Source organism: Salvelinus alpinus, chromosome 17 (genome assembly GCF_045679555.1).
Source record: "Salvelinus alpinus chromosome 17, SLU_Salpinus.1, whole genome shotgun sequence".
NCBI lineage: Eukaryota > Metazoa > Chordata > Actinopteri > Salmoniformes > Salmonidae > Salvelinus > Salvelinus alpinus.
In genome coordinates, this window is record NC_092102.1 from 19,822,679 (window position 1) to 19,847,729 (window position 25,051).

The following is a 25,051-nucleotide window of genomic DNA, read 5'->3' on the forward strand; positions in this document are numbered from 1 at the left end:
TCAGTTGCTAGAGACCATGGGACTTGATGCTAATAATATGTTGTTAATATAACATGGTGTTAAACATGGTCATTTGAGTAAAGCAACCTTTTTCTCATATTCCTTCTTTAGATTCACATCACACACAAGAACCAGGCCAGTATGCTGATGGCTCCCCAGGGCCGGTCCAGCTTCTTCAGCTCAAAGTAGTAGCCTGCTCCCTGGCTTCAAGCTGTAACATGGCTGGCCTGTATACACTTGCTTATTATTGTACATTTTGTTGCCCAGTGCAGTCAAATGTGATTTTCCTGTGTTTTATATATATTTCCTCTCTGAGGTTAGAGTAATATTGTGCAAATTATTATAATGTCCTTTTAGTGTAAGAGCTGTTTGAAGAGACTGCCTAACATTTCAGCCTGTTTTGCTGTGAAGGAGTTTTGGCCATGGTAGTAAATTAGCGAATAGACTGATAAGAAATAGTTCCAAACCTCTCTGTCAGTTTCAACAGATGTGGTAAAGAGGTCAATGGAAGTTGACCAAAACAAGGAAAATGCCATGGAAAATGTGGGGGGATCCCGAAAAATGTGCAAAATTAGCCTACATTTGCATTTATGCTGTTGTTTGTATATTTCACACTATGTTGAGGTAGAAATAGGAGTATAATGCTTGTATAGATGTCAACCCCAATACATGTTAAATCAAATCATCTTCACCAATCAAGTCATCAATCAACTTCAATATAGTTGAAAACAACTTTGATTATCACCACCATTGGAGTAGTGGAAACGCGTTCTCTGAAGTGATGAATCACACTTCGCCATCTGGCAGTCCGACAGACGAATCTGGGTTTGGCAGATGCCAGGAGAACTCGAACTGCCCGAATGCATAGTGCCAACTGTAAAGTTTGGTGGAGGAGGAATAATGGTCTGGGGCTGTTTTTCATGGTTCGGGATAGGCCCCTTAGTTCCAGTGAAGGGAAATCTTAATACTACAGCATACAATGACATTCTAGACGATTCTGTGCTTCAAACTTTGTGGCAACAGTTTGGGAAAAGCCTTTTCCTGTTTCAGCATGACAATGCCTCCGTGCACAAAGCGAGGTCCATACAGAAATGGTTTGTTGAGATCGGTGTGGAAGAACTTCACTAGCCTGCACAGAGAGGCCTGACCTCAACCCCAACCTTTGGAATGAATTGGAATGTCGACTGCGAGCCAGGCTTAATCACCCAACCTCTCTAACGCTCTTGTGGTTGAATGGAAGCAAGTACCCACAGCAATGTTCCAACATAATAAAACATAATAATTTGATATATCGCCCAGCCCAAATTGTGGGCCTGTTAAAATGCATCAATCGTGACGGATTTGAAGAATATCCACTTTGTTAGATCAGATTTGTTGAATGTCCACCAATCCCCCGTGGTCTGCGTTCCATTGACCTCTCTATCGCATCTATAACAGCTCATTTTCAGGTTCCCCTCCCCACTCAGACCACTCCCAGACAGTCCTAGCAAAATACTTGCTTGAGAAATTGCCCTTTGCTTAGAAGTTATTTTTGACCATTTTAAATGAAAACAGTCACAGTAAGGTACTTAATTGTTACGTAGAAATGATTAGATATTGAGATAAAAACGGCTACATTGGACCTTTTTAAATGACTGAAGCAACTTGGTTTGTCAAACAGTTGGTATGTACATATTTTAGAGATATGTTGACCAACATTTTCAGAAAGTTCAGCACGTATGTTTTTGTTCTGCCAAAATGCAAGTCTATATTATGAAAGCCTTACAAACTACAGCTGTAGGATAGCTTAAATATATAACTGTGGACATCAAGTTAAGAACTTATAGTGTGCCTTTTGTCATAATTTAGCCAAATTCATCTAATGCGTTATCAAGGAGTGAAAAACTGTGCTATGATTCTGCTTGAAAACTTTGAGTGAAATGTTTATTTAGCAAGGTTTTTATTTTAACTGCATTTTCTAATTTGTTATTCTATTTTAGTAGGATAATTTTAAGTGTGTGTGTACAGTACCAGTCAAAAGTTTGGACACCTACTCATTCAAGGGTTTTGCTTTATTTTTACTATTTTTTACATTGTATAATAATAGTGAAGACATCACAACTATGAAATAACACATATTGCTACTGTTATTTTACTGCTGCTCTAACTTTTTATTTTTTACTTAACACTTATTTTTCTTAACTGCATTGTTGGTTAGGGGCTTGTAAGTAAGCATTTCACTGTAAGGACTCATTTGTTATATGTGACAGATACAATTTTATTTTGATTTGAATCATGTAGTAACCAAAAAAGTGTTAAACAAATATTTTTTTGATTTTAGATTCTTCAAAGTAGCCACCCTTTGCCTTCATGACAGCTTTGCACACTCTTGGCATTCTCTTCTCTCAACCAGCTTCACCTGCAATGCTTTTCCAACAGTCTTGAAGGAGTTTCCACATATGCTGAGCACTTGTTGGCTGCTTTTCCTTTTCCCGGTCCAATTCATCCCAAACCATCTCAATTGGGTTGAGGTTGGGTGGTTGTGGCCAGGTCATCTGATGCAGCACTCCATCACTCTCCATCTTGGTTAAATATTCCTTACATAGCCTGGAGGTGTGTTGGGTCATTGTCCTGTTGAAAAACAAATGATAGTCCCACTAAGCGCAAACCAGATGGGATGGCATATCGCTGCAGAATGCTGTGGTAGCCATGCTGGTTAAGTGTGCCTTGAATTCTAAATAAATCACTGACCGTGTCACCAGCAAAGCACCCCCACACCACCACGCCTCCTCCTCAATGGATGATCTCTGCATGTGTGGGTCCCACCATGGAGGAGGAAGTGTGGGGGTGCATTGCTGGTGACACTGTTGTTGATTTATTTAGAATTGAAGGCAAACTTAACCAGCATGGCTACCGCAGCAATACGCCATCCCATCTGGTTTGCACTTAGTGGGACTATCATTTGATTTTCAACAGGACAATGACCCAACACACCTCCAGGCTGTGTAAGGGCTATTTGAACAAGAAGGAGAGTGATGGAGTGCTGCATCAGATGACCAGGCCTCCACAATCACTCAACCCAAATTAGATGGTTTGGGATGAGTTGGACTGCAGAGTGAAGGAAAAGCAGCCAACAACTGCTCTGCATATGTGGGAACTCCTTCAAGACTGTTGGATAAGCATTCCAGGTGAAGCTGGTAGAGAGAATGCCAAGCGTGTGCTAAACTGTCAAGGCAAAAGGTGGCTACTTTGAAGAATCTAGAATATATTTTGATTTGTTTAACACTTTTTTGTTACTACATAATTCCACGTGTTATTTAATAGTTTTCACTATTATTCTTCACTATTATTTGACAATGTAGAAAATAGTAAAAAATAAAGAAACCCTTGAATGAGTAGGTGTGTATAAACTTTTGACGTGTGTGTGTGTGTGTGTGTGTGTGTGTGTGTGTGTGTGTGTGTGTGTGTGTGAACTGAGCAAAAAAAGAAACGTCCCTTTTTCAGGACCCTGTCTTTTAAAGATAATTTGTAAAATCTAAATAACTTCACAGGTCTTCATTGTAAAGGGTTTAAACACTGTTTCCCATGCTTTTTCAATGACTCATAAACAATTAATGGACATGCACCTGTGGAACGGTCGTTAAGACACTAACGGCTAACAGACGGTAGGCAATTAAGGTCACAGTTATGAAAACTTAGGACACTAAAGAGGCCTTTATACTGACTCTGAAAAACACCAAAAGAAAGATGCCCATGGTCCCAGCTCATCTGTGTGAATGTGCCTTAGGCATGCTGCAAGGAGGCATGAGGACTGCAGATGTGGCCAGGGCAAAAAATTGCCATGTCCGTACTGTGAGACGCCTAAGACAGCGCTACAGGGAGACAGGATGGACAGCTGATCATCCTCGCAGTGGCAGACCACGTGTAACAACACCTGCACAGGATTGGTACATCCGAACATCACACCTGCAGGACAGGTACAGGATGGCAACAACTGCCCGAGTTATACCAGGAACGCACAATCCCTCCATCAGTGCTCAGACTGTCCGCAATAGGCTGAGAGAGGCTGGACTGAGGGCTTGTAGGCCTATTGTAAGGCAGGTCCTCACCAGACATCAACAATGTCGCCTATGGGCACAAACCCACCATCGCTGGACCAGACAGGACTGGCAAAAAGTGCTCTTCACTGACAAGTCGCGGTTTTGTCTCACCAGAGGTGATGGTCGGATTTGCATTTATCGTCGAAGGAACGAGCGAGGCCTGTACTCTGGAGCGGGATCGATTTGGAGGTGGAGGGTCCGTCATGGTCTGGGGTGGTGTGTCACAGCATCATCGGACTGAGCTTGTTGTCATTGCAGGCAATCTCAACGCTGTGCGTTACAGGGAAGACATCCTCCTCCCTCATGTGGTACCCTTCCTGCAGGCTCATCCTGACATGACCCTCCAGCATGACAATGCCACCAGCCATACTGCTCGTTCTGTGTGTGATTTCCTGCTGTCTTCTGCCATGGCCAGCGAAGAGCCCGGATCTCAATCCCATTGAGCACGTCTGGGACCTGTTGGATCGGAGGGTGAGGGATGGACAGAAATGTCCGGGAACTTGCAGGTGCCTTGGTGGAAGAGTGGGGTAACATCTCACAGCACTTCTGGTTCAGTCCATGAGGATGAGATGCACTGCAGTACTTAATGCAGCTTGTGGCCACACCAGATACTGACTTTTGATTTTGACCCCCCCCCCCCCCCCCCCCCTTTGTTCAGGGACACATTATTCCATTTCTGATTGTCACATGTCTGTGGGACTTGTTCAGTTTATGTCTGTTGTTGAATCTAGTTATGTTCATACAAATATTTAAACGTTAAGTTTGCTGAAAATAAACGCAGTTGACAGTGAGAGGACGTTTCTTTTCTTGCTAAGTGTGTGTGTGTGTGTGTGTGTGTAAATATATGGTCATTGAAAATCTAGATTTTTCTAGGATGTATTAAGCTATGAAATATTTAGAATTGCAATGCATAAAGCTTGTGGTAATATACCCACAAGTTGTAATTAATGCAGATTTTATTTGAAATGATTATGCACTCGTTAGTGCTTCTGTATGTAAGCAGGAAACCCTTTGCCCCAATGTCCTAAGGCCAAACCACATTTCATTGTTTTAAAAGCAGACCTTAAATGTCCTTTTTAAATAAGCTTTTAGTTTTAATATATTGAGTGACCGTTTGGATTGAAAACAAATTGTTTACTTCTCTCTCAATGCAAGGCCTCAGTTTATCTTATTGAATATATCTAATTGGAGGTTAGCCATATCTTAAATCCTGAGAATGTTAAAAAATATTCCAATAAACCATCGTGACATGATGTGGTGTGGTTATTATCGAATGAATAGGTAACCATTTGATTATTCGTTTCTTTATTAGTTAGGCCTAAGAAATATCAAGGTATTGTGTTGTGGTCTCACAAACTCTGTTTAGGTTACCAAATATATGCATGATCACAGGGGGGCGCCACCTGCTCCGTTTCGGCGGTTGGTTCTGTGTGGGCCTCATTGGCAGGGCCCTATGACTTTATACCTACGTTGATGGGCTACATTCACAGATGGATTATTAAAAGCTATTTATACAATGGGTGGTTTGGAATTCCCATTGTTCGACTATATCTGCCCATGATATACTAGACAGCATACACATGGCCAGTACATTCATAAAAAGTGCCGTCGTTTATGTGGTTACCTAGCAACGCACTACTACAACTTTTACAGATCCACTGTGTCTCATCTGCACAGTGCAATTTATAAACTTGACCACTGTAAAACGTATCTAGACGTTATCTCCGATATTTGCAACATTGTAGCAATATTAAAATTCGTTCTCCACTGTGGCCCATAATAATGAACGAGTCGGGACGAGACAGTCGAAACCATGAAAACAGGTCAAACGAAACGAAATGCAGCTAGTTTGCGGACTTTCCAGCTTCAGCCTGAATTCATTGTGTTAGCTGTATAGTTGGATAGCTAGCAAGGCAGAAGAGCCTCCATAGCAACCACTTTTGTTTGCCATAGCAACCTGCAAAGTTCTGGAACTATCAAACAGTGGTTAGGTAGTTTTGCTTTACATGACAGGCAATACGAATTTAACTAACGATCAGAGAACGCCTAAAATTGCACTTGACAGACAGTTTTTTAGCATCACGTTTTGTTGAAAAATTGATGGTTTGGGAAATAATCTTGCTTTTTAATGCTGGTGACGCTTTGTATAAAAGCAATAATACACTCAAGTACACGTGTTATGACATTTGTGTCATGGCTGTAGTGGTTAGCCAACCTGCTTTGCCTCATGGCTATGCCACATCACAGCCATGATAAAACAAATGTGAAGCACATGACCTCATGTATTGTTTACAGTTTTTTACAATCGCTTACACACTAAAAGTGGTACTTGAGGCATACTCAGTGAAACCATTAACTCATGTACCTAATCTTCAGACCAAGTCTGCAAAACTGCAAACACATTATCAGCTTTACAGTCAGTTTGTAATTGTAAAACACACTTTTTGCAAAACACTAAACACAGTTCTCTACATTAGACACATCATTCAAAACTAACAGGTCTTGTGTTTTGTTTGGAAAACACTGCCATCCAAAATGCCACAATCTTTTACCGATTTCCTACTCCCAGTGCTCACGTGTGAAAACACTTAGTGCTAATTTCTTCACTTAGAATCAGAGCTTGAGTACTGTAAATAGGCTTCAGGTTGGCTTTCTTGGTTTGGACAACAATGGAGGCCAATTTTGGAGAGAGAGAGGAGTGAGCGTAAGAGGGGGACGAGGACAATGAGGAGGCATGCCAGGGCTGGATACGCCACTCCATAAACTACTTCCCCCGCTGTTTAGCCAGAGAGAACACTGCTTGTGATGTTGATGAGGTGCTGTATCCAGGCCCAAATAGGAGACAGGATGCACCCTAATAGTTTTTTACTTTATAGTAACAAGCCTATTTGTTTTTATATTCTACTGTATTTGTTTAGTCTGTTACTGTTCATCCCGAAATCTGGATGTAAATACAATGTTTTTCTTTCTCAATACATTTCCCCCCCTTGTACTTCTGTTTTATAGTGTAAATATATACTGAATATTCATACATACTGTATATATTTGTGCATATACATGTACATGTGAGTGCTATGACAAACTGCCGTGGACTCCACTGAACATGCAAAAGACAAGATAGTGTTTTACATTTGTCACATCCGTGTGTTGGCATGTATAAGAGCTAGTCATTTGATGGTTTGTGTGTAGATTTTTGATGCAGAAACACAATTTTGAGAAGAGTTAAAATAGTTTTGAATTACGTGTTTGGTTTTGCAAGAGATGTGTGATGTTTTGCATATGTGTGTTTTGGGGTTTTGTGTGTAGTCTAGTGAAAAGGAGCCATAGTTTCAGAAATTATGTGTAAGTAATTGTCAAAAACTGTAATGCTATGCGTCTTGCATTAGAACACAATAGTAATTACTACTTATGTAGGCCTAGGTAATGACAGCCCAGCCTTCGACCAAGTTTGTCCCCAACTAATCTGATAACTTTATAATTTAAACAGCTGTAGCCAATTTTAAACCGATACTGTTTTCATTTTTAGAATCGCAGGCCTTCTTGTTTAGATTTAAGAGAATGCAGGCTATATAGGCAATGTATTTTTCTCAGGCATGTGAGACTTTTGCACACTGCACAAATTGCTAATTTCTTGACCCATTGGTTTTTGCAAACGTGCACAAAGTTCCGATCGCCAAACAAAAGAAAACACAACCATCCAATTGTGTCGTGTGCTTCACAGTAGGGACCGCCTTCTGTGTACTCGCAGCCTTCCCAATTTTTGAAGTTGTACAATGTGTATGCTGCCTAGACAGAAGCATCAGTGTGTTGGCTGCGATAGAGGCGCGGGAGGGATATTGATATTGTGGACATTTTATTGTTTCTTAGCTTTTTTGTTGTTGTTGATCACAGCGCACATAATATGAAGAATATGACACTTCGAAGGCTTAAAAAAGTAAACTCCTGTGATCCAGCTAGTGGACTTTCGAGCCAGGACGATATTTACTTAACGTCCTCCAAGTCAGACAGTTGTAAAACTATGGATTTACCAACTAATTCCTCGGAGGTGTATAATTACAAGACTTTGGCTTACTCTGGTGGAACGTTGCCAAGGAACTACAGAAAGGTATGTATCCTGTGTTAGTGATGGTAACTTTGTTACATTGTAACTTGCACTTGCTCCTTTAATGTTCGGAACTAGGAAACTCGGACATTTCCGACTTGCTAATGCGTTGAACGTGGCACGTGATAAACTACAAATAGTTAGTTAAAAGTGTCCTAGTTCCGATTTGCACAGGAACGTGGCAGAAGTTGTCGACTAAAGATATCAATGAAAGCAGAAGCGTCATGCCTATAGGTGGCACGTGCCCAGTTTGATTTGTCCTGTTTAAAACATATTTTGTTTCTCTGTAATACTACTAGCCTTGCACCTAGCAATTTTATGAAGTTGGCTTTAGCTAGCCCAGAAAGCTTCCCAACCTCAACTAGGTACACTCTTAGGGAGAAAACGGTGCTATTTAGAACCTGAATATGTTATTGTCCTCATAGGACAACCCATTTTTGGTTCCATGTAGAACCCTTTTCACAGAAGGTTCTAAATGGAACCCAAAAGGGTTCTCTTATGGGGACAGCCGAAGAACCCTTATGGAACCCATTTTTGTAAGAGTGAACTAAGAAGCCATGTCAGTCTATCAATCCAGTTAGAGTAGCTAGCTTGTCTAATTGTCTTAGCTGGTAGACTTTAGAAAGGCAAGCAATAACTAAATGTTCTGAATAAGACTCTCATTACTTTCAATCTTTACCCAGATTTTTACAGCGATGTAGAGAAGCATATTTGGTTTCTTTAAAAAAAATAACCACCAGTCAGTAAACCATATATTGTTTTACATAGAATTAAGTAAGAGTTATGATTGTGGCTCTAGATTGCAGGAAAAAGCAGTTTCATGTGTTTAAAAATATATATATCTAAATTCACCACCCAGCCATCCTGCATGATGCCCTGAATGAAAGCACATGGCAGTGTCACTTTTAGCAACAGCCCAGCTTGGATATGCTCAATATTTGAAGTCTGATGTAAAGTTTGTTCATTTCTCATGGCTTCTCACTAGCACATATATTGCGCACATAAAATGATGTCTGGTGTTAATTAAAAGTCTGACGGCATTCATTTTGTTAGAGAGACAGAAGCTGTTTTTCAATCTCAAGGCCATCAGACTGTTAAACAGCCATCACTAACATTGAGTGGCTGCTGCCAACATACTGACTCAACTCTAGCCACTTTAATAATGGAAAAATTGGATGTAATAAATGTATCACTAGCCACTTTAAACAATGGCACTTTCTATAATGTTTACATACCCTACATTACTCATCTTATATGTATGTACTGTACTCTAGCATCTACTGCATCTTGCCTATGCTGTTCGGCCATCACCCATTCATATATTTTTATGTACATATTCTTATTCATTCCTTTACACTTGTGTATAAGGTAGTTGTCGTGAAATTGTTAGATTACTTGTTAGATATTACTGCATGGTCGGAACTAGAAGCACAAGCATTTCGCTACACTCGCATTAACATCTGCTAACCATGTGTATGTGACAAATAACATTTGATTTAGAAACAGCAGTGTGAATATTTGTATGACCCCTTATTGTCTGAGCCCAATATGGGGGGCCTGTTGCTGTTTTACGCACAAAGCATTGTTTCCTGTTTCGATATAGGCTTTGTATAAGAGTTGGCACACTCACTCAAGCAAGAACATAAATGGTGTTCACTTGTCACGTACCAAGGCTTTCCACTTTCCTGACCACTCACACATGATGGTTCATGAGTGCCACACTCCCTCTTGATTCAGTGCAATCCAACCATTTCATAATATCTTTGCCTTTTTGGAGCACAACAGATTATGCCTTGTGATCAAATTAGCTTTGCATCAAATTAATATTTCTAAGCATGCAGATAGAATGCACTCAGGTGGAACATGGCCTTACAGGGAACAGTGGTGGCTTTACCAGTGAATTAACATGGCCCAGCATCATAATCTGGGAATTTACTGTGATGTAGACTGGCAAAATAGATTTTTGGGGGGGAAAGCTGAAGCAGTTTTGTTTGACACAACACCATTGGCTGTCCTAGTTCTATAGATGTACTGTATTAGGAGGCCAGCCAGAGTTATACACAGGCCCCCTACCTATGTCTCTCACCATCATCTGGGGCCACAACAGGGGAATGTGCAGGGCATCCAGCTCCTGCTCTGCACCTACCACCCCCAGGAGTCTCTCTCTCTCTCTCTGTATTTGGGAATAAATGAAGTCATTGAGAGGGGCCTTCTGGGAGTGTTGGAAAATAAAGGAAGCAAAAAAAATAAAAAATAATCCCAAAGAGGCAGAGACATAAAAATGCCTTTTCATTGGGTCAACACTTAGGATCATTGAGGTAGAACAGAGGTGAATTGATTGTAGTGTATGCTAAATACAGTACGTTATGTAGTATAAGAGAGACTTGTAGTTTACACTAAGTAAAGTGGAGGTTGGGTCCCAATTTGGCTCGGGTTTTCCCTCAATGCAGTGATTGTAGCAAGAGGACCAAAGACTCAAGTCCACACACACATCTGGTTTGTCTACAGTCTGAGTATAACCTGTACAAATAGGGAGATATTTTAGATCGTTATTGAAAAAAACAAAAACACACACAGTTTGGTGTATCAGCAGTCTGGGCATCACAAGACAGTGGACAGCGTAGAGTAGAGCTAAATATAGGCTAAACTGGGAGCAGACAGAACCAGAAATGCGTGTCTATCTGTAATTGTTTCTTACACGTGTTTTGGCTCAGTAGCTTAAAAACACACACTATACACACATGACATGCCTCAGGAGGACCTGATGGACAAGAAGATTGAGGTGTGTACTGAACCTGGCCTACATACGTAGTTGGGAAATCCCCTTGTGTGGTTTCTGTTCTAACCCCCCAAAAAACGTTTTTGCTTGTTATATTTAATGTCTGTTATGTTTTCAATTCACAGAGTGGTGGGCTGCAGAAGTGGAAGCCTCTCACACAAACACCAGAGCCACAGAGGTAAGCCCAACAGTCATCTCACCCCTTCTATCAGTTTCAGGACACATCTGTGTATCTGTCACTTTTTCACTCTTACTTTGGAAGAAGCACGTCATACACAGACTGTCAGAACATACCCAATCAGCCTTACTAAACCCTTTCATTCACAACAGACCCAAATGATGTGTTCACTCAATTACAGTAGGCTGCTTTCAGAGTCATTTGAGTATTTCAGAGGCCTCTGGGTTTGATTCTTGGGAAATTTGAATGTAGTGAGTTACAGAAAGGCAGCAGTACAGTAACCTTTTGTATTTGTGGTTATTACTATTTAACATTCTAATGTATTATGCATTTTTTATCTAATCTATGGATGCTGTTATGATGTTAAGTGGACATTGCAGTACACACTGCCCAGTTAGACCGTTGGACATTTTTACTTTTGGTATGACGCAAGGATGCCTTTGGAAACAAAAGAGTGCTTGTCATGTTTTGGCAACAGCAATATCTTGTCATGCAATTTAGATAAGAACATGCAAGAGTTTTATTTGTCATTTTACTGTAGCTGTACTGTAGTTATTTTCTTAGTAGTGTACTTTGTGGATGATTTATAATGCAACTTTTAATTGTTAATTCTGTAAGATATCAAATTTTCTTTGTCACATGCGTCGAATACAACCGGTGTAAACTTTAACGTGAAATGCTTACTTACGAGCCCTTTCCCAACAATGCAGAATTAAAAAGTATAAACAATTTTCTAAATAAAATAGGAAATAGTAACAATATAAAAACAATAACTAGGCTGTATACAAGGAGTACCAGTACTGAGTCAATGTGCAGAGGTACGAGGTAGTTCAGGTAATTGAGGCAATATGTACATGTAGGTAGGGGTAAAAATGCTTAGGCAATCAGGATATATATAATAAACAGAGTAGCAGCAGAATATGTGAAAGTGTGTGGCGTCAGTGTGTGTTGGAGTGTCAATGTAGTATGTGTGAGTGTGTGTGGGTAGTGGGAGTCCAGTGAGTGTGCTTAGAGCCAGTGCAAGAGAATCAGGTTCAATGCAAATAGTCCGGGTAGCCATTTGATTAACTCTTCAACAGTCTTAAGACTTGTCGTCTAGTCCATCCAAGTCCTCCTGAGGCATGTCGTGTGTGTGTGTATTTTTATCATCACTTCCTAAAAGAAACAACTTTTTCACTATTTCATTCTGTTATTTTTTTTTGCTTCAATCTTTTTGCCATTTTAGAGTTCTGTTTAACCATGATTGTATTACACAGCTAGCTATCATGATGTTCATCATCCATGTATTTTATACAAAGAAAAAAATCCAAGAGCGTCTGTCAAGGGAATTCCACGTGAAACGAAAAGGAGAGCGTGGTTGATAGTCAATCAAAAACCTCAGTTTTAATACAAGTTGCTACAGGGAAACACCTCCAACACATAAGCAGAGCGCATGTCTCCCAAGCCTTCTCTGAGCAGGCCCTTGTATCCTAACTACGTATGTTCTGTAAACGCATAACACAAGGTAGTGAATCAGACAGCCTCCCAGAATATAATAATAACCAGTGTCCTTGGAACTGGCGCCTTTAGACTGGCGTGAACACTATCAGCAGTCCATAACATTCAAGTCTAGTGACCATCAACCTTGCACAAAAAAAATCATGTGTATTACAGAAAGGAAAACTATAATACATTGTGTTAATCACTGAACTGATAATTAACTTTATTCATCTTAAATGTCCCATTACAGCAGATAAGATATTATCTGGAGAGAATATCTATGGAGAGATCGTTGGAAAGCACTCCATTGCACTCTGGCTATTTCATTATAAAGCATTTTCAGTGAGGATGAGGAACCCATGTGTTTTATGCACCAGGTGGTGATGTCACTCACCAGTCACAATTGGGTCATGGCTCAATACTGTATATCAAGCAGTCATATCCCCAAAATATTCAATACTGGATATCAAGTAATCATATCCCCGTATATTCAATACTGTATATCAAGCAGTCATATCCCCAAAATATTCAATACTGGATATCAAGTAATCAATCTCCATATATTCAATACTGTATATCAACTAATCATATCCACGTTTTTCATTTTAGGAAAGTTGTTGTCCTGGTGAAGAAGGAGGAGGAGACCTTTGGCTTTGAGATCCAGGTAAGCGGATTATAGAGGTTGATGAGATTGATTCCTCCAACCATGTAGATGATTTCCCGATAAATCCCATAAGATTTAGATTGGAGTGTGTATGTGTTGAACGGTCATCAGCATATCGATCAGATACTTTTGGTCATGTAGTGTATGTGGACGCCTGCTCATCAAACATCTCATTCCAAAATCATGGGCATTAATATGGAGTTGCCCCCCGCCCCCCCCTGTTAGCTGATACAATAGCCTCCACTCTTCTGGGAAGGCTTTCCATTAGATGTTGGTACATTGCAGCTACTCTTCCTGGGCCCACACAGAACATGAAACATGACATAATACAGAGCATTAATCGACAACAGCTCAAGGACAGAACTATATAAAAAAATTACAGAAGGCACACGTAGCCTACATATCAATACGTACACACAAGCTATGTAGGACAAACAAGGGAGAGGCGTTGTGCCGTGAGGTGTTGCTTTATCGTTTTTTTTAAACAGAGTTCCATGCAATAATGGCTCTATAATACTGTACACTTTCTTGAATTTGTTCTGGATTTGGGGACTGTGAAAAGACGTCTGGTGGGGTGTGTGTGTGTCAGAGCTTTGTGTAAGTTGACTATGCAAACAATTTGGGATTTTCAACACTGTTCCTTATAAAAAGAAGTCATGCAGTGTCTCTTCTCAACTCTTAACCAAGAGAGACTGGCATGCATAGTATTTATATCAGCCCTCTGACTATAATGAAGAGCAAGATGTGCCGCTCTGTTCTGTGCCAGCTGCAGCTTAACTAGGTCTTTCCATGCAGCTCTCGACCACATGACTGGACAGTAATCAAGATAAGACAAAACTAGATCCTGCAGGACTTGCTTTTTGGAGTGCGGTGTCAAAAAATCAGAGCATCTCTTTATTACAGACAGATCTCTCCCCATCTTACCAACCATTGAATCTAAATTATATGTTTTGACCATGGAAGTTTACAATCTTAGGTAACGCCAAGTAATTTAGTCTTCTCAACTTGTTCAACAGCCATACCATTACCAGATTCAGCTGATGTCTAGAACTTAGGGAATGATTTGTACCAAATACAATGCTCTTAGTTTTATAGATGTTTAGGATCAGTTTATTGCTGGCCACCCACTGTGGTTGCTGACGCGTATATGGTTGAATCATCAGCATACATGAACACACATGCTTTGTTTAATGCCAGTGTCAGGTCATCGGTAAAAATAGAAAAGAGTAGAGGGCCTAGAGAGCTACCCTGCGGTACACCACACTTTACATGTTTGTCATTAGAAAAGCTTCCATTAAAGAAAACCCTTTGAGTTCTATTAGATAGATAGCTCTGAATTCACAATATGGCAAGGTTGAAATCCATAAAACATACATTTTATGGTTATGGTCAAAATAATATCAAAGGCTGCACTGAAATCTAACAGTACAGCTCCCACAATCTTATTATCAATTTCTTCCAACCAATCATCAGTAATTTGTGTGAGTGCGGTAAATGTTTAGTGCCATTTTCTATAAACATGCTGAAAGTCTTTGTTAATTTGTTTACAGAGAAATAGCATTGTATTTAGTCAAACACAATTTTTTCCAACAGTTTGCTAAGAGCTGGCAGCAAGTTTATAGGGCTGCTGTTAGAACCAGTAAAGGCTGCTTTACCACTCCAGGCCTGAGGACAAAGACTTTCCTCTAGGCTCAGATTAAAAATATGACAGATAGGAGTGGCTATAGAGTCAGCTACCATCCTCAGTAGCTTTCCATCTAAGTTGTCAATGCCAGGAGGTTTGTCATTATTGATCGATAACAATTTTTAAAAATCCACATCTTTTACAAAATTCGAACTTGCAATGCTTTTCTTTCATTATTAGTTTTTTTTTATGCATGAATACGATGGCTCACTGTTCGTTGTTGGCATTATCTACCTAAGTTTGCCCACTTTGCCAATGATGTAATCAATAAAATAATTGGCAACATCAAATGGTTTTGTGATGAATAAGCCATCTGATTCGATTAAAGATGGAGTTGAATTTCTTTCTGCCCATAATTTCATTTAAAGTACTTTGTGTTTTTCCTTCATTCTTCATATCATTGAGCTTAGCTTCATAATACAGTTTCTTCTTGTTGAGGTTAGTCACATAATTTCTCAATTTGCAGTAAATCAGCCAGTCAGATGTTCAGCCAGACTTATTAGCCGCTCCTTTTGCCCCATCTATTTCAACCATACAGTTTTTAAATTCCTCATCAATCCATGGAGCCTTAACAGTTCTAATAGTCAGTTTCTTAACAAGCTAGGCTAGTTGGCATCAGCAACTGATGCCAACTGCATCCAAACTAAAAAGTTAACTAGCTACTAAGAAACTTTCCAATACACTTTCAAAACAACAAACTTTTCCACAACAACCAACCGAGCTCTCCCTCGTTCCACGTTCAACAGAAAGTGCTTCCACTCAGCCACAAGGGCATTAGAGGTCGGGCACTGATGTTGGCCGATTAGGCCTGGCTCGCAGTCGGTGTTCCAAATCATCCCAAAGGTGTTGGGTGGGGTTGAAATCAGGGCTTTGTGTAGGCCAGTCAAGTTCTTCCTCACCGATCCCGACAAACCATTTCTGTATAGACCTCGCTTTGTGCACGGGGGCATTGTCATGCTGAAAAAGGAAAGGGCCTTCCCAAAACTGTTGCCACAAAGTCGGAAGCACAGAATCGTCTAGACTGTCATTTTATGCTGTAGTGTTAAGATTTACCTTCACTAGAACTAAGGGGCCTGGCCCAAACCATGAAAAACAGCCCCAGACCATTATTCCTTCTCCACCAAACTTTACAGTTGGCACTATACATTCGGGCAGGTATCGTTCTCTTGTCATCCGCCAAACACAGATTTGTCAGTTGGACTGCCAGATGGTGAAGCGTGATTCATCACTCCAGAGAACGCGTTTCTACTGCTCCAGAGTCAAATGCCGGTGAGCTTTCCACTATTCCAGCCGACGCTTGGCATTGCGCATGGTGATCTTAGGCTTGTGTGCGGCTGCTCGGCCATGGAAACCCATTTCATGTGCTGACGTTGCTGCCAGAGGCAGTTTGGAACTTGCTAGTGAGTGTTGCAGCCGAAGGTAGAAGATTTTTACCCGCTTCAGCACTCGGCGGTCCCATTCTATGAGCTTGTGTGGCCTACCACTCCGTGACTGAGCCGTTGTTAGTTCTAGACATTTTCTTCCCATCTTCCCAATAGCATCACTTATAGTTGACCAGGGCAGAAATTTGACGAACTGACTTGTTGGAAAGGTTGCGTCTTATGACGGTGTCATTTTGAACGTCACTGAGCTCTTCAGTATGGGCCATTCTACTGCCAATGTTTGTCTATGGAGATTCCATGGCTGTGTGCTTGATTTTCAACACCTGTCAGCAATGGGTGTGGCTGAAATAGCCGAAATCAATTAATTTTTGTTATTTATTTCAAGGGGTGTCCACATACTTTAATGTATATGTAGTGTACTTTTAAGAAATGTATCCCTGAACCTCATTCTTTCTCAATATAAGGGTCTGATGTATCCCATCCCATGACTGGAGACAAGGAGGCAGTTTTCTCTCGGGTCTATTTTCAAAGCGGCATGGTTTTGTAAAATCTTCTCTCACACTCCTTCCTGCGTGTCGTGTCAGACCTACTATATTCCAATCCCTCGAGCACTGTAAACCCTCCGACTTCTGCACACAGGCCCCCTTTATCTTTCAGAGCTCCCTCCTCTCTGTCCCTGCAGCGACTCCTAACAATGCACCACTTGTTGTCAGCCTCACCTCTAGAGAGAAGATGCCGGCCAATTTAAGGGCTGTGAAAATCCGGCTAATGTGAGGGCCATGAAAATCATCATTACCAAAGTACTGCTCTAAGTTCACAACACTGCCTTGTTTTGCTTATAATTATTCCAGGTAGATGGTTAAATTTAGGGTTTGGATGGAGGTCCCTCCTTTCCTGCCAAGCCCTGTTCTTCAGGAAGTGAGGTCAAAGCCCAGAGATGGTAGAGATGGATGGCATTAGGATCCTGTGCTTTTTCCATCACGTCGCTGGACTTTACCAGTTCTAAGAGTGCTAAGAGGATAATGTCAGTATCAACTATGTACTGTAAATGCATAGTTGGATTGGGATTTGCATGTTCTGTTTCTGTGGAAGGCCTCTGGGTCTGGGAAGGAAGGAAGCCTGCGTTGAGAGATACGGAGAAGGCAACTGTACAGACATGTCAAAACAAGGGAGAATACTCACAGATTATTTCACGTAGATGAGCATCACACTTGAGTTTGTCTAGTTTTCCTTTCTGTTTGTACAATGCCTTTGGGAAGAATTCAGACTCCTTGACCTTTCCACATTCAGACTCCTTGACCTTCCCCCCCCCCATCAATCTACGCTCAATACCCCATAATGACAAAGCAAAAACAGTTTTTTAGAAATGTTTGCAAAAAAATGGATATCACATTTACATAAGTATTCAGAACCTTTACTCAGTACTTTGTTGAAGGCCATTTGGCAGCGATTAGAGCTTTGAGTCTTCTTGGGTATGACGCTACAAGCTTGGCACACCTGTATTTGTGGAGTTTCTCCCATTGTTCTCTGTTTCCTCTCAAGCTCTGTCAGGTTGGATGGGGAGCGTCGCTGCACAGCTATTTTCAGGTCTCTCCAGAGACGTTCGATCAGGTTCAAGTCCGAGCACTGGCTGGGCCACTCAAGGACATTCAGAGACTTGTCGCAAAGCTACTCCTGAGTTGTCTTGGCTGTGTGCCTAGGGTCGTTGTCCTGTTGAAAGGTTAACCTTCGCCCCAGTCTGAGGTCCTGAGCACTCTGGAGCATGTTTTCATCAAGGATCTCTCTCTACTTTGCTCAATTCATCTCCCAGTCCCTGCTGCTGAAAAACATCCCCACAGCTTGATGCTGCCACCACCATGCTTCACCGTAGGGATGGTGCCAGGTTTCCTCCAGATTTGACACTTGGCATTCAGGTCAGAGTTAAATCTTGATTTCATCAGACCAGAGAATCTTGTTTCTCATGGTCAGAGTCCTTTAGGTGCCTTTTGGCAAACTCCAAGCAGGCTGTCATGTGCCTTTTACTGATGTGTGTCTTCCGTCTGGCCACTCTACAATAAAGGCCTGATTGGTGAAGTGCTGCAGAAATGGTTGTCCTTCTGGAAGGTTCTCCCATCTCCACAGAGGAACTCTAGAGCTCTGTCAAAGTTACTATCTGGTTCTTGTCACCTCCCTGATCCAAGGCCCTTGTCACCCGATTGCTCAGTTTGGCCGGGCGGCCAGCTCTAGAATGAGTCTTGGTGCTTCCAAACTTCTCATTTAAGAATGATGGAGGCCACTGTGTTCTTGGGGACCTTCAATGCTGCAGACATTTTTTGGTACCATTCCCCAGATCTGTGCCTCGACACAATCATGTCTCTGAGCCCTACGGACAATTTCTTCGACCTCATGGCTTGTTTTTTGCTCTGACATGCACTCTCAACTGTGGGACCTTATATAGACAGCTGTGTGCCTTTTACAAATAATGTCCAATCAATTGAATGTACCACAGGTGAACTCTAATCAAGTTGTAGAAACATCAAGGATGATCAATGGAAACAGAATGCACCTGAGCTCAATTTCGAGTCTCAAAGCAAAGGGTCTGAATACTTGTGTAAATAAGATTTCTGTTTTTTTTATCTAAAAACCTGTTTTCGCTTTGTCATTATGGGGTATTGTGTGTAGATTTGATGAGAATGTTTTTATTGAATCCATTTTAGAATAAGGCTGTAACGTAACAAAATGTGGGAAAAAGTCAAGGGGTCTGAATACTTTCCGAATGCTGGTTTTACACCTGAGTAGGTGCCATTTGACATGATTTACTGACTATGGAATTGCCCATTATTTTGTCTGTCACTTAATGTCTCAACAGACAAGCATGTCAAGGGAACCTGAGTTCAAACATCACCTCAGAATAACGCTGTCGGACGGCAGTTGAATTACGCGATTCTTTTGACAAGACAACTTAGGGGAAGTCTGGCTGTGGTTGTTTGTCACATTTGCCTTCGAAATAGAAACTGTCATGTGTGAATCAAGGAAGGAAGATCGTCAACAAGATGTGTGGAAAATGTTTGCGTGTCAATTACACTGTTGGTTTACCTTTTATTTTTCTGAAGTGTGATGACACAGAATAGAATGTTTTTTAATGTCACTGGTAAATCATAAGGAAATATGTCTGATTGTTCTAACCAAATGTGTTGATAAAGGTCCTGGCTTATAAAGAGACTGCTTTTAATATCCTTTTTATGGCAGATGTTGATAGAGAGCTGTATTAGTTTCGACTAACCACGCAAGGGAAATGTAAGCGTATTTTTTTTGCATATAAATTGATATGTCTTCCTTCTGCCTATCTGTTTCGAAGTTGTCTGTCTTGCAGTTTCGTCAGCCAGTGTTATCTAATCTGCTGTGTAGCACAGGGTTTGTCTGACGGTCCTCACCAGAGTCAGGCCTTCAGATTCAGACTACAATCTCAGGAGCACATAGTTTAATATCACAAATATTCAACAATACTTTTGTTGGAGAGGTGCTAGGCTTCCCTGTACCATGAACTATCTTCAAAGTTTCAAATGCCTTTCTGTCTGTTACACAGCAAAGCCTAGAGCTTGAGGTATAGACCTTTTGGCTTTTGTGAAGGGAAATGACCAATGATTTTGAACATGACGACAGAACATATCCATGCCCTGCATCTAATTGTTCCTAAGAATACATTTATTTGAATGAAAAGCTGTCAACCAAAAATTCTAATTCTAACTCATTATTCCACCTTCTTCCAGACATATGGGCTGCACCACCAGGACCAGAACTCTGTGGAGATGTGCACATTTGTGTGCAAGGTTCATGACGACAGCCCCGCTCAACAAGCCGGACTCAAAGTCGGTAAGTGAAACTGAAAAACCCTGTTCAATAGGGATTTTTTTGTTTTTACAGTATTTAACAGCATTCGACACATACAGTACATGACCTGCCTTTACTGAATATAGACCTCAGGCGAAGAAGGGAGGACAGGTGTTTTTGATAAGAACCCGCCCCTTTCTTGTTTGCCAGGCAGGAGGCTAGTAGTCTCTAAGTAAACGCAAGCACAAATGCGTTAGGGAAGTACAAATATTAGTGTGCCTACTCATTTTCCAGTCAACAAACACTAAAGGGAGAGATTCATTTAACAAACATCATATGAGTCAACTCGTCTCCTTTGCCGCCTTGCTGGATACAATACCTCTGTCAAACACATTCAGTAACTCGGCCATGTCTATTTTAATAATGTTTTTTGTGTGTATTTCAAAAATAGCATTCTTGAATAGACATGCTCTATTTTTTTCTAGTCTGAATCATCATACCATCCATTTGATCAGAAACAATAGGGGAAGTGAACAAAGAAATTGTATATTCTCACATTTAATTTCTCGAAACCTTATACCACAGTACACGTGTCTGTTAATCTCAGAGAGAAGGCTCGCTAGAGGCAGGGCTACATTCTCCCCTTCACACTACACATCACATCAGACATGCAAGTGTCAGTTTCACTTCCTACATTCCCTACATGCCTTGTTTATTGTTCCCTCCCTGTGTTTTTCTCTAAACTGAACCATTAGGACTTTATCAGTTGTGGCTGCTTTGTGTGATGTGCTGTTGTCTGTGCCCAATAATGTTTGTACCATGTTTTGTGCTGCTACCATGTTGTATTGCTACCATGTTGTGCTGTCATGTGTTTCTGCCTTGCTATGTTGTTGTCTTAGGTCTCCTTATGTAGTGTTGTGTTGTCTCTCTTGTTCTGATGGGTGTTTTGTCCTATATTTATATTGTATTTATTTTTAATCCCCGTCCCCGCATGAGGCCTTTTGCCTTTTGGTAGGCCGTCATTGTAAATAAGAATTTGTTCTTAACTGACTTGCCTGGATAAATAAAGATTTACATTTTTAAAAATCATCTCACTGGGGAGAAAAGGGTGTGGTTCACCAGAGGGGAAAAGGCATTGTGTTTCAGCCTGCAACTACAACCAGGCCGAGTCAGAACCATCTAAAATCTTTATTTTTATTTTTTATGAATAGACTTGCCATAGTTTGACAATAACAGATGGAGTTACACAAATCCTTGATCGATATTTTTCAGGCTGTCTTATCAGGAAAAGTGGGTAACCACAGCACGTGTGCCAAGTCGCCAGCCATGACCACACAGCCAGGGTTTAGACTAGAGCGCCTGTATCACACATGGGCTGCAGGAGCACCAGCCAACCAAGTACTTCTTATTGCTCTACAAACCACAGACGCTAGTGGGATCAAACTAGTCTCAGTAGAACCACAGCTGTGATAAAGCCACACTGGAATTAACTGGGTCCGTTGCCGTTTTGTTAACCTGCATGTTGTTTTGTGCACAGGGGACACCATCACTAGCGTGAACGAGACCACTGTGGAGGGATTTCAACACAAGGAGATTGTTCAGCTAATCAGGGCCTCTGGGAACTCCATTAAGTAAGCAGATCAGATCTCAATGGTAAAGGGAACTGGCAAGGGGATTGGGGACTGGTTGTGGATGGTAACAGAACTTAAATGCTCCACTTTTTGTATAGGCCCTAGTCAAATCGGTTCTTTATAAATAGTTTGTCGATGCTTTCTAATGTCGTTTTCGTACTGATACATCTTGAGTCTTTTTTCTTGCGCGGTGTTGCAGTCCAAAGTACAAAATCACACAGAATCGATCATGTAGTCTAGCTGTTGACTGAGAATGGGAATACTCATTCATGGCTGACTCTGTAAATCTAGTCTAGTGGCTCCTGAAATGATATTCTGGAGAAAGGTAATATCTTTCAAGTGATTACCATACAATGAATGTGACATGGACGTACTCTAAACCGTGCTGTTCATGTTTGCACACCAAAGTTGCCTAGAAGCAAACCGTATACTGTTTTTAATATGCAGAATGAACTCGCTCCGTGTTACATTGGAACCACACTCTCACTCTCTTTGTCTGCTTGTAAAAGATAAAAAGGCCTATTAGAATCGAGACCCATTTTTATAAACTTAGAAGGCAACTGATTAAGCAGTGTAGTAAACCACATGAGAGGCCCAGCTCATGCCTCTTGTCTAACTATAGACTTCATCAAATTATTCTCACCTCTAGTAAACATATAGGCCTACTGAACCATTTAACAGAGAGCTTGTATCAGCCCAGTAAAAACAACAAACCCCCTCAGATGTGCACCTGTTGCTACAGTCGAGTGGGTGTCTTGAAACGTGATACCATCCTGAAGCTTTCCCCCCTACTTGTAAACTGTTGAGCCGAGACTCTAGCATGTTAGGTCTCCTATATAAGGGCCTTTACATGGCTACTTCTGAAGTTCCTCTCTGTTCTTAACCGGGCCCAGAGTATGCTATGAATCCTTACTCTTCTTTTGTGTGGCTCTCTGGCCTTCCTGTCTGACTTAACATTACTCTGTCTTTACTATAGGCTGGAAACAGTGTACAGCGACTCCATTCGAAAAGCAGAACTGGAGGCAAGGCTTCAGTATCTAAAGGTGAATCTCTCTCTTTCCCCTATGTAGCAAACCTCTGGTTCTGCTTGCTTCTACAGTTCAACAGAAATTGAGTATCCAGTGTGGTGTGTGACAATGACAATAGGAGTTGACTATAGAGCACAAACAGATCTGGGACCAGGCTAGTGTGTGACTGGGATCAGTCTGACAGTGTAGTTAAAAGCCTATAGCCAGCAGACAGAAAAAGCAGCTCTCTCACCATGCAGCATGCTAGATTTAGACCAATCCCTTTCCCACCTGTTTTTCCCTCTGCTCCCACCTGTTTCATAACTAGCGGCTGCAATGCCCTCCAGCATGCTTACAGAAGGCTGTGAGAGCACAGTGAATGAAAGTAGACACGTAGTTTTACAAGCTTACGTTACACTTGACTGGTTAAAAGGACCTTTTTAGTGTCCGAAGACAAGTGACTTTTCTCAAGATGACGGGCTGCTGTCTCCAAGCTCATCCATCAGGCTCACAGTTGGAAATCACACAAAATGTCACCTTTTTGACTGCTTTCTAATATTGCTGTATTTTCTTTTATCAGCAAACCCTACATGAGAAATGGGATGAATACAGATCTTTGATGATGCAAGAGCAGAGGCTGGTTCATGGTAAGTCATTCGTTTATGTTGATATATAGGATCTCAGGTAAATTTAATTTGATGTCAATTCAAGATGTGTAACACTCTTTCCCTGTGTCCTCTAGGCATAGTGATGAGTGATGCTGCTATCTATGAGTCCCTGGAGTCTGCGGGGGTGTATGGTAGTCTGGGCGCACCGAGCCCGGCCGCCCTGCGTGCCCTCCGCTGCACCGGCAGCACCAGCAGCAGCGCCAGCCACCTGAGTGTCACCACAGAGGAGGAACCACTCTACCAGACCTGTCTGTACCAGGGGCAGGGCGACCGCCTCAACGACGCCAACGGTGACCTCACCAGAACCACCAGCAGCACAGAGAAAGACCAACAGGAACAGGAGAAGCCATCCCAGGGTAAGCAGAGAATGATCCGTCCCGCCAGCGAGCTCTTCACCTCGGCCAAGACCCACCTGACCCGCAGCGCCAGTACACGCAGCTACCTGAGGGGCTCCAACAACAACTCTTCGTCAGCACCAGGGGAGAAAGTGCAATCGGGAGGGTTCAGCTCGCTACAGAGGAAACCCAAACAGAAGAGCTTCCGCCGACGGCTCCTCAAGTTCATCCCTGGACTGAACAGAGCCATGGAGGAGGAGGAGAGCCATCTCTGAGGACTGAACAGAGCCATGGAGGAGGAGGAGAGCCATCTCTGAGGACTGAACAGAGCCATGGAGGAGGAGGAGAGCCATCTCTGAGGACTAAACAGACTAAACACCCAAAGAACTGGAGACTCTTTCTGACCCAAAGACTTAACATTGCCTCTGACTCTCTAAAATTAACAAACAACAACCAAAGATTTCAAATAGTGCCAAATCTATCCAGTCATACTTTTGTACTTGTTAATGTTACATTTGGTCCAGTAGAACTAATGGTTCTTTGAGTTTTGAAGCACACTCAATTTTCAGGAGAGGATTTCACATCTGTACATACTGTACCTTGGTTACTGGTTTTATATTTCATAAGTTATTTATTTATTTGACTGGTAAGACCTATGTACAGAATTATTTTTTTTTTTGTCATCATGACAGTTGAAAACGAATGCCTCATTACATGAGACTTTTTATAAGAGACACATTTGTTTACTGCCTTTTTGTACCAGATTGATCCTGTGTTCTTTGCCAAAAATATTTCAAAATAAATGTGACATTTTGATTAGCCTGGCTTGGTTTTTTTTAATCTAGTATGTATGAAGACTTTGTTTCCTGCAGTACATTGACTGTCTATTCCACAGCTGATCTAAGAAGTTGTAGTTGACCCAGCACGTTAACATAATACACCATTTATAAGCAAAAACACCAGATGTTTCACTCTAGACTGTGAAGCAGTCACACAATAACAGTGAAAAGATATATTATTCTGAGATACTTGTAATATCTATCCCCTTCATGTGCTTTCATAACCCTTTTGGCCCTTTAAAAAATGTTATGGCCTCAAGGGTGGGGATGAGGGAGGAGGGTTTTGGTGGTTGAACATTCTTCCGATTCTCAAGCTGTGATTGTCGGAGAGGCATAATCCAGAAAGGAGACCGTTTGTATTTGGTCTGACAGTCATTTAGTTGTCGGGAGAACACTGTGGAATGTGCTGAGAAA

General features: G+C 41.4%; 2 protein-coding genes across 2 annotated transcripts in view; both read left to right on the top strand.

The window, feature by feature from the left end:
- LOC139542402 (diacylglycerol kinase alpha-like) overlaps positions 1 to 5,332 on the top strand; it is a 38,610-nt gene extending 33,278 nt beyond the window's left edge. The window contains exon 24 of the mRNA XM_071347801.1: positions 112 to 5,332. Within this exon, the coding sequence (XP_071203902.1) occupies positions 112 to 189 (78 nt within the window). The 3' untranslated portion in view covers positions 190 to 5,332. The remainder of the gene's footprint in view (positions 1 to 111) is intronic.
- Positions 5,333 to 7,681: 2,349 nt separating this feature from the next.
- Positions 7,682 to 24,617, top strand: LOC139542403 (general receptor for phosphoinositides 1-associated scaffold protein-like). Its single transcript, XM_071347802.1, has 8 exons — positions 7,682 to 8,184; positions 11,086 to 11,138; positions 13,227 to 13,281; positions 20,097 to 20,199; positions 21,695 to 21,788; positions 22,765 to 22,831; positions 23,376 to 23,442; positions 23,538 to 24,617. The coding sequence occupies exons 1-8, from the start codon at positions 7,981 to 7,983 to the stop codon at positions 24,071 to 24,073; spliced, it is 1,179 nt and encodes a 392-aa protein (XP_071203903.1). The 5' UTR covers positions 7,682 to 7,980; the 3' UTR covers positions 24,074 to 24,617.
- Positions 24,618 to 25,051: the final 434 nt, after the last annotated feature.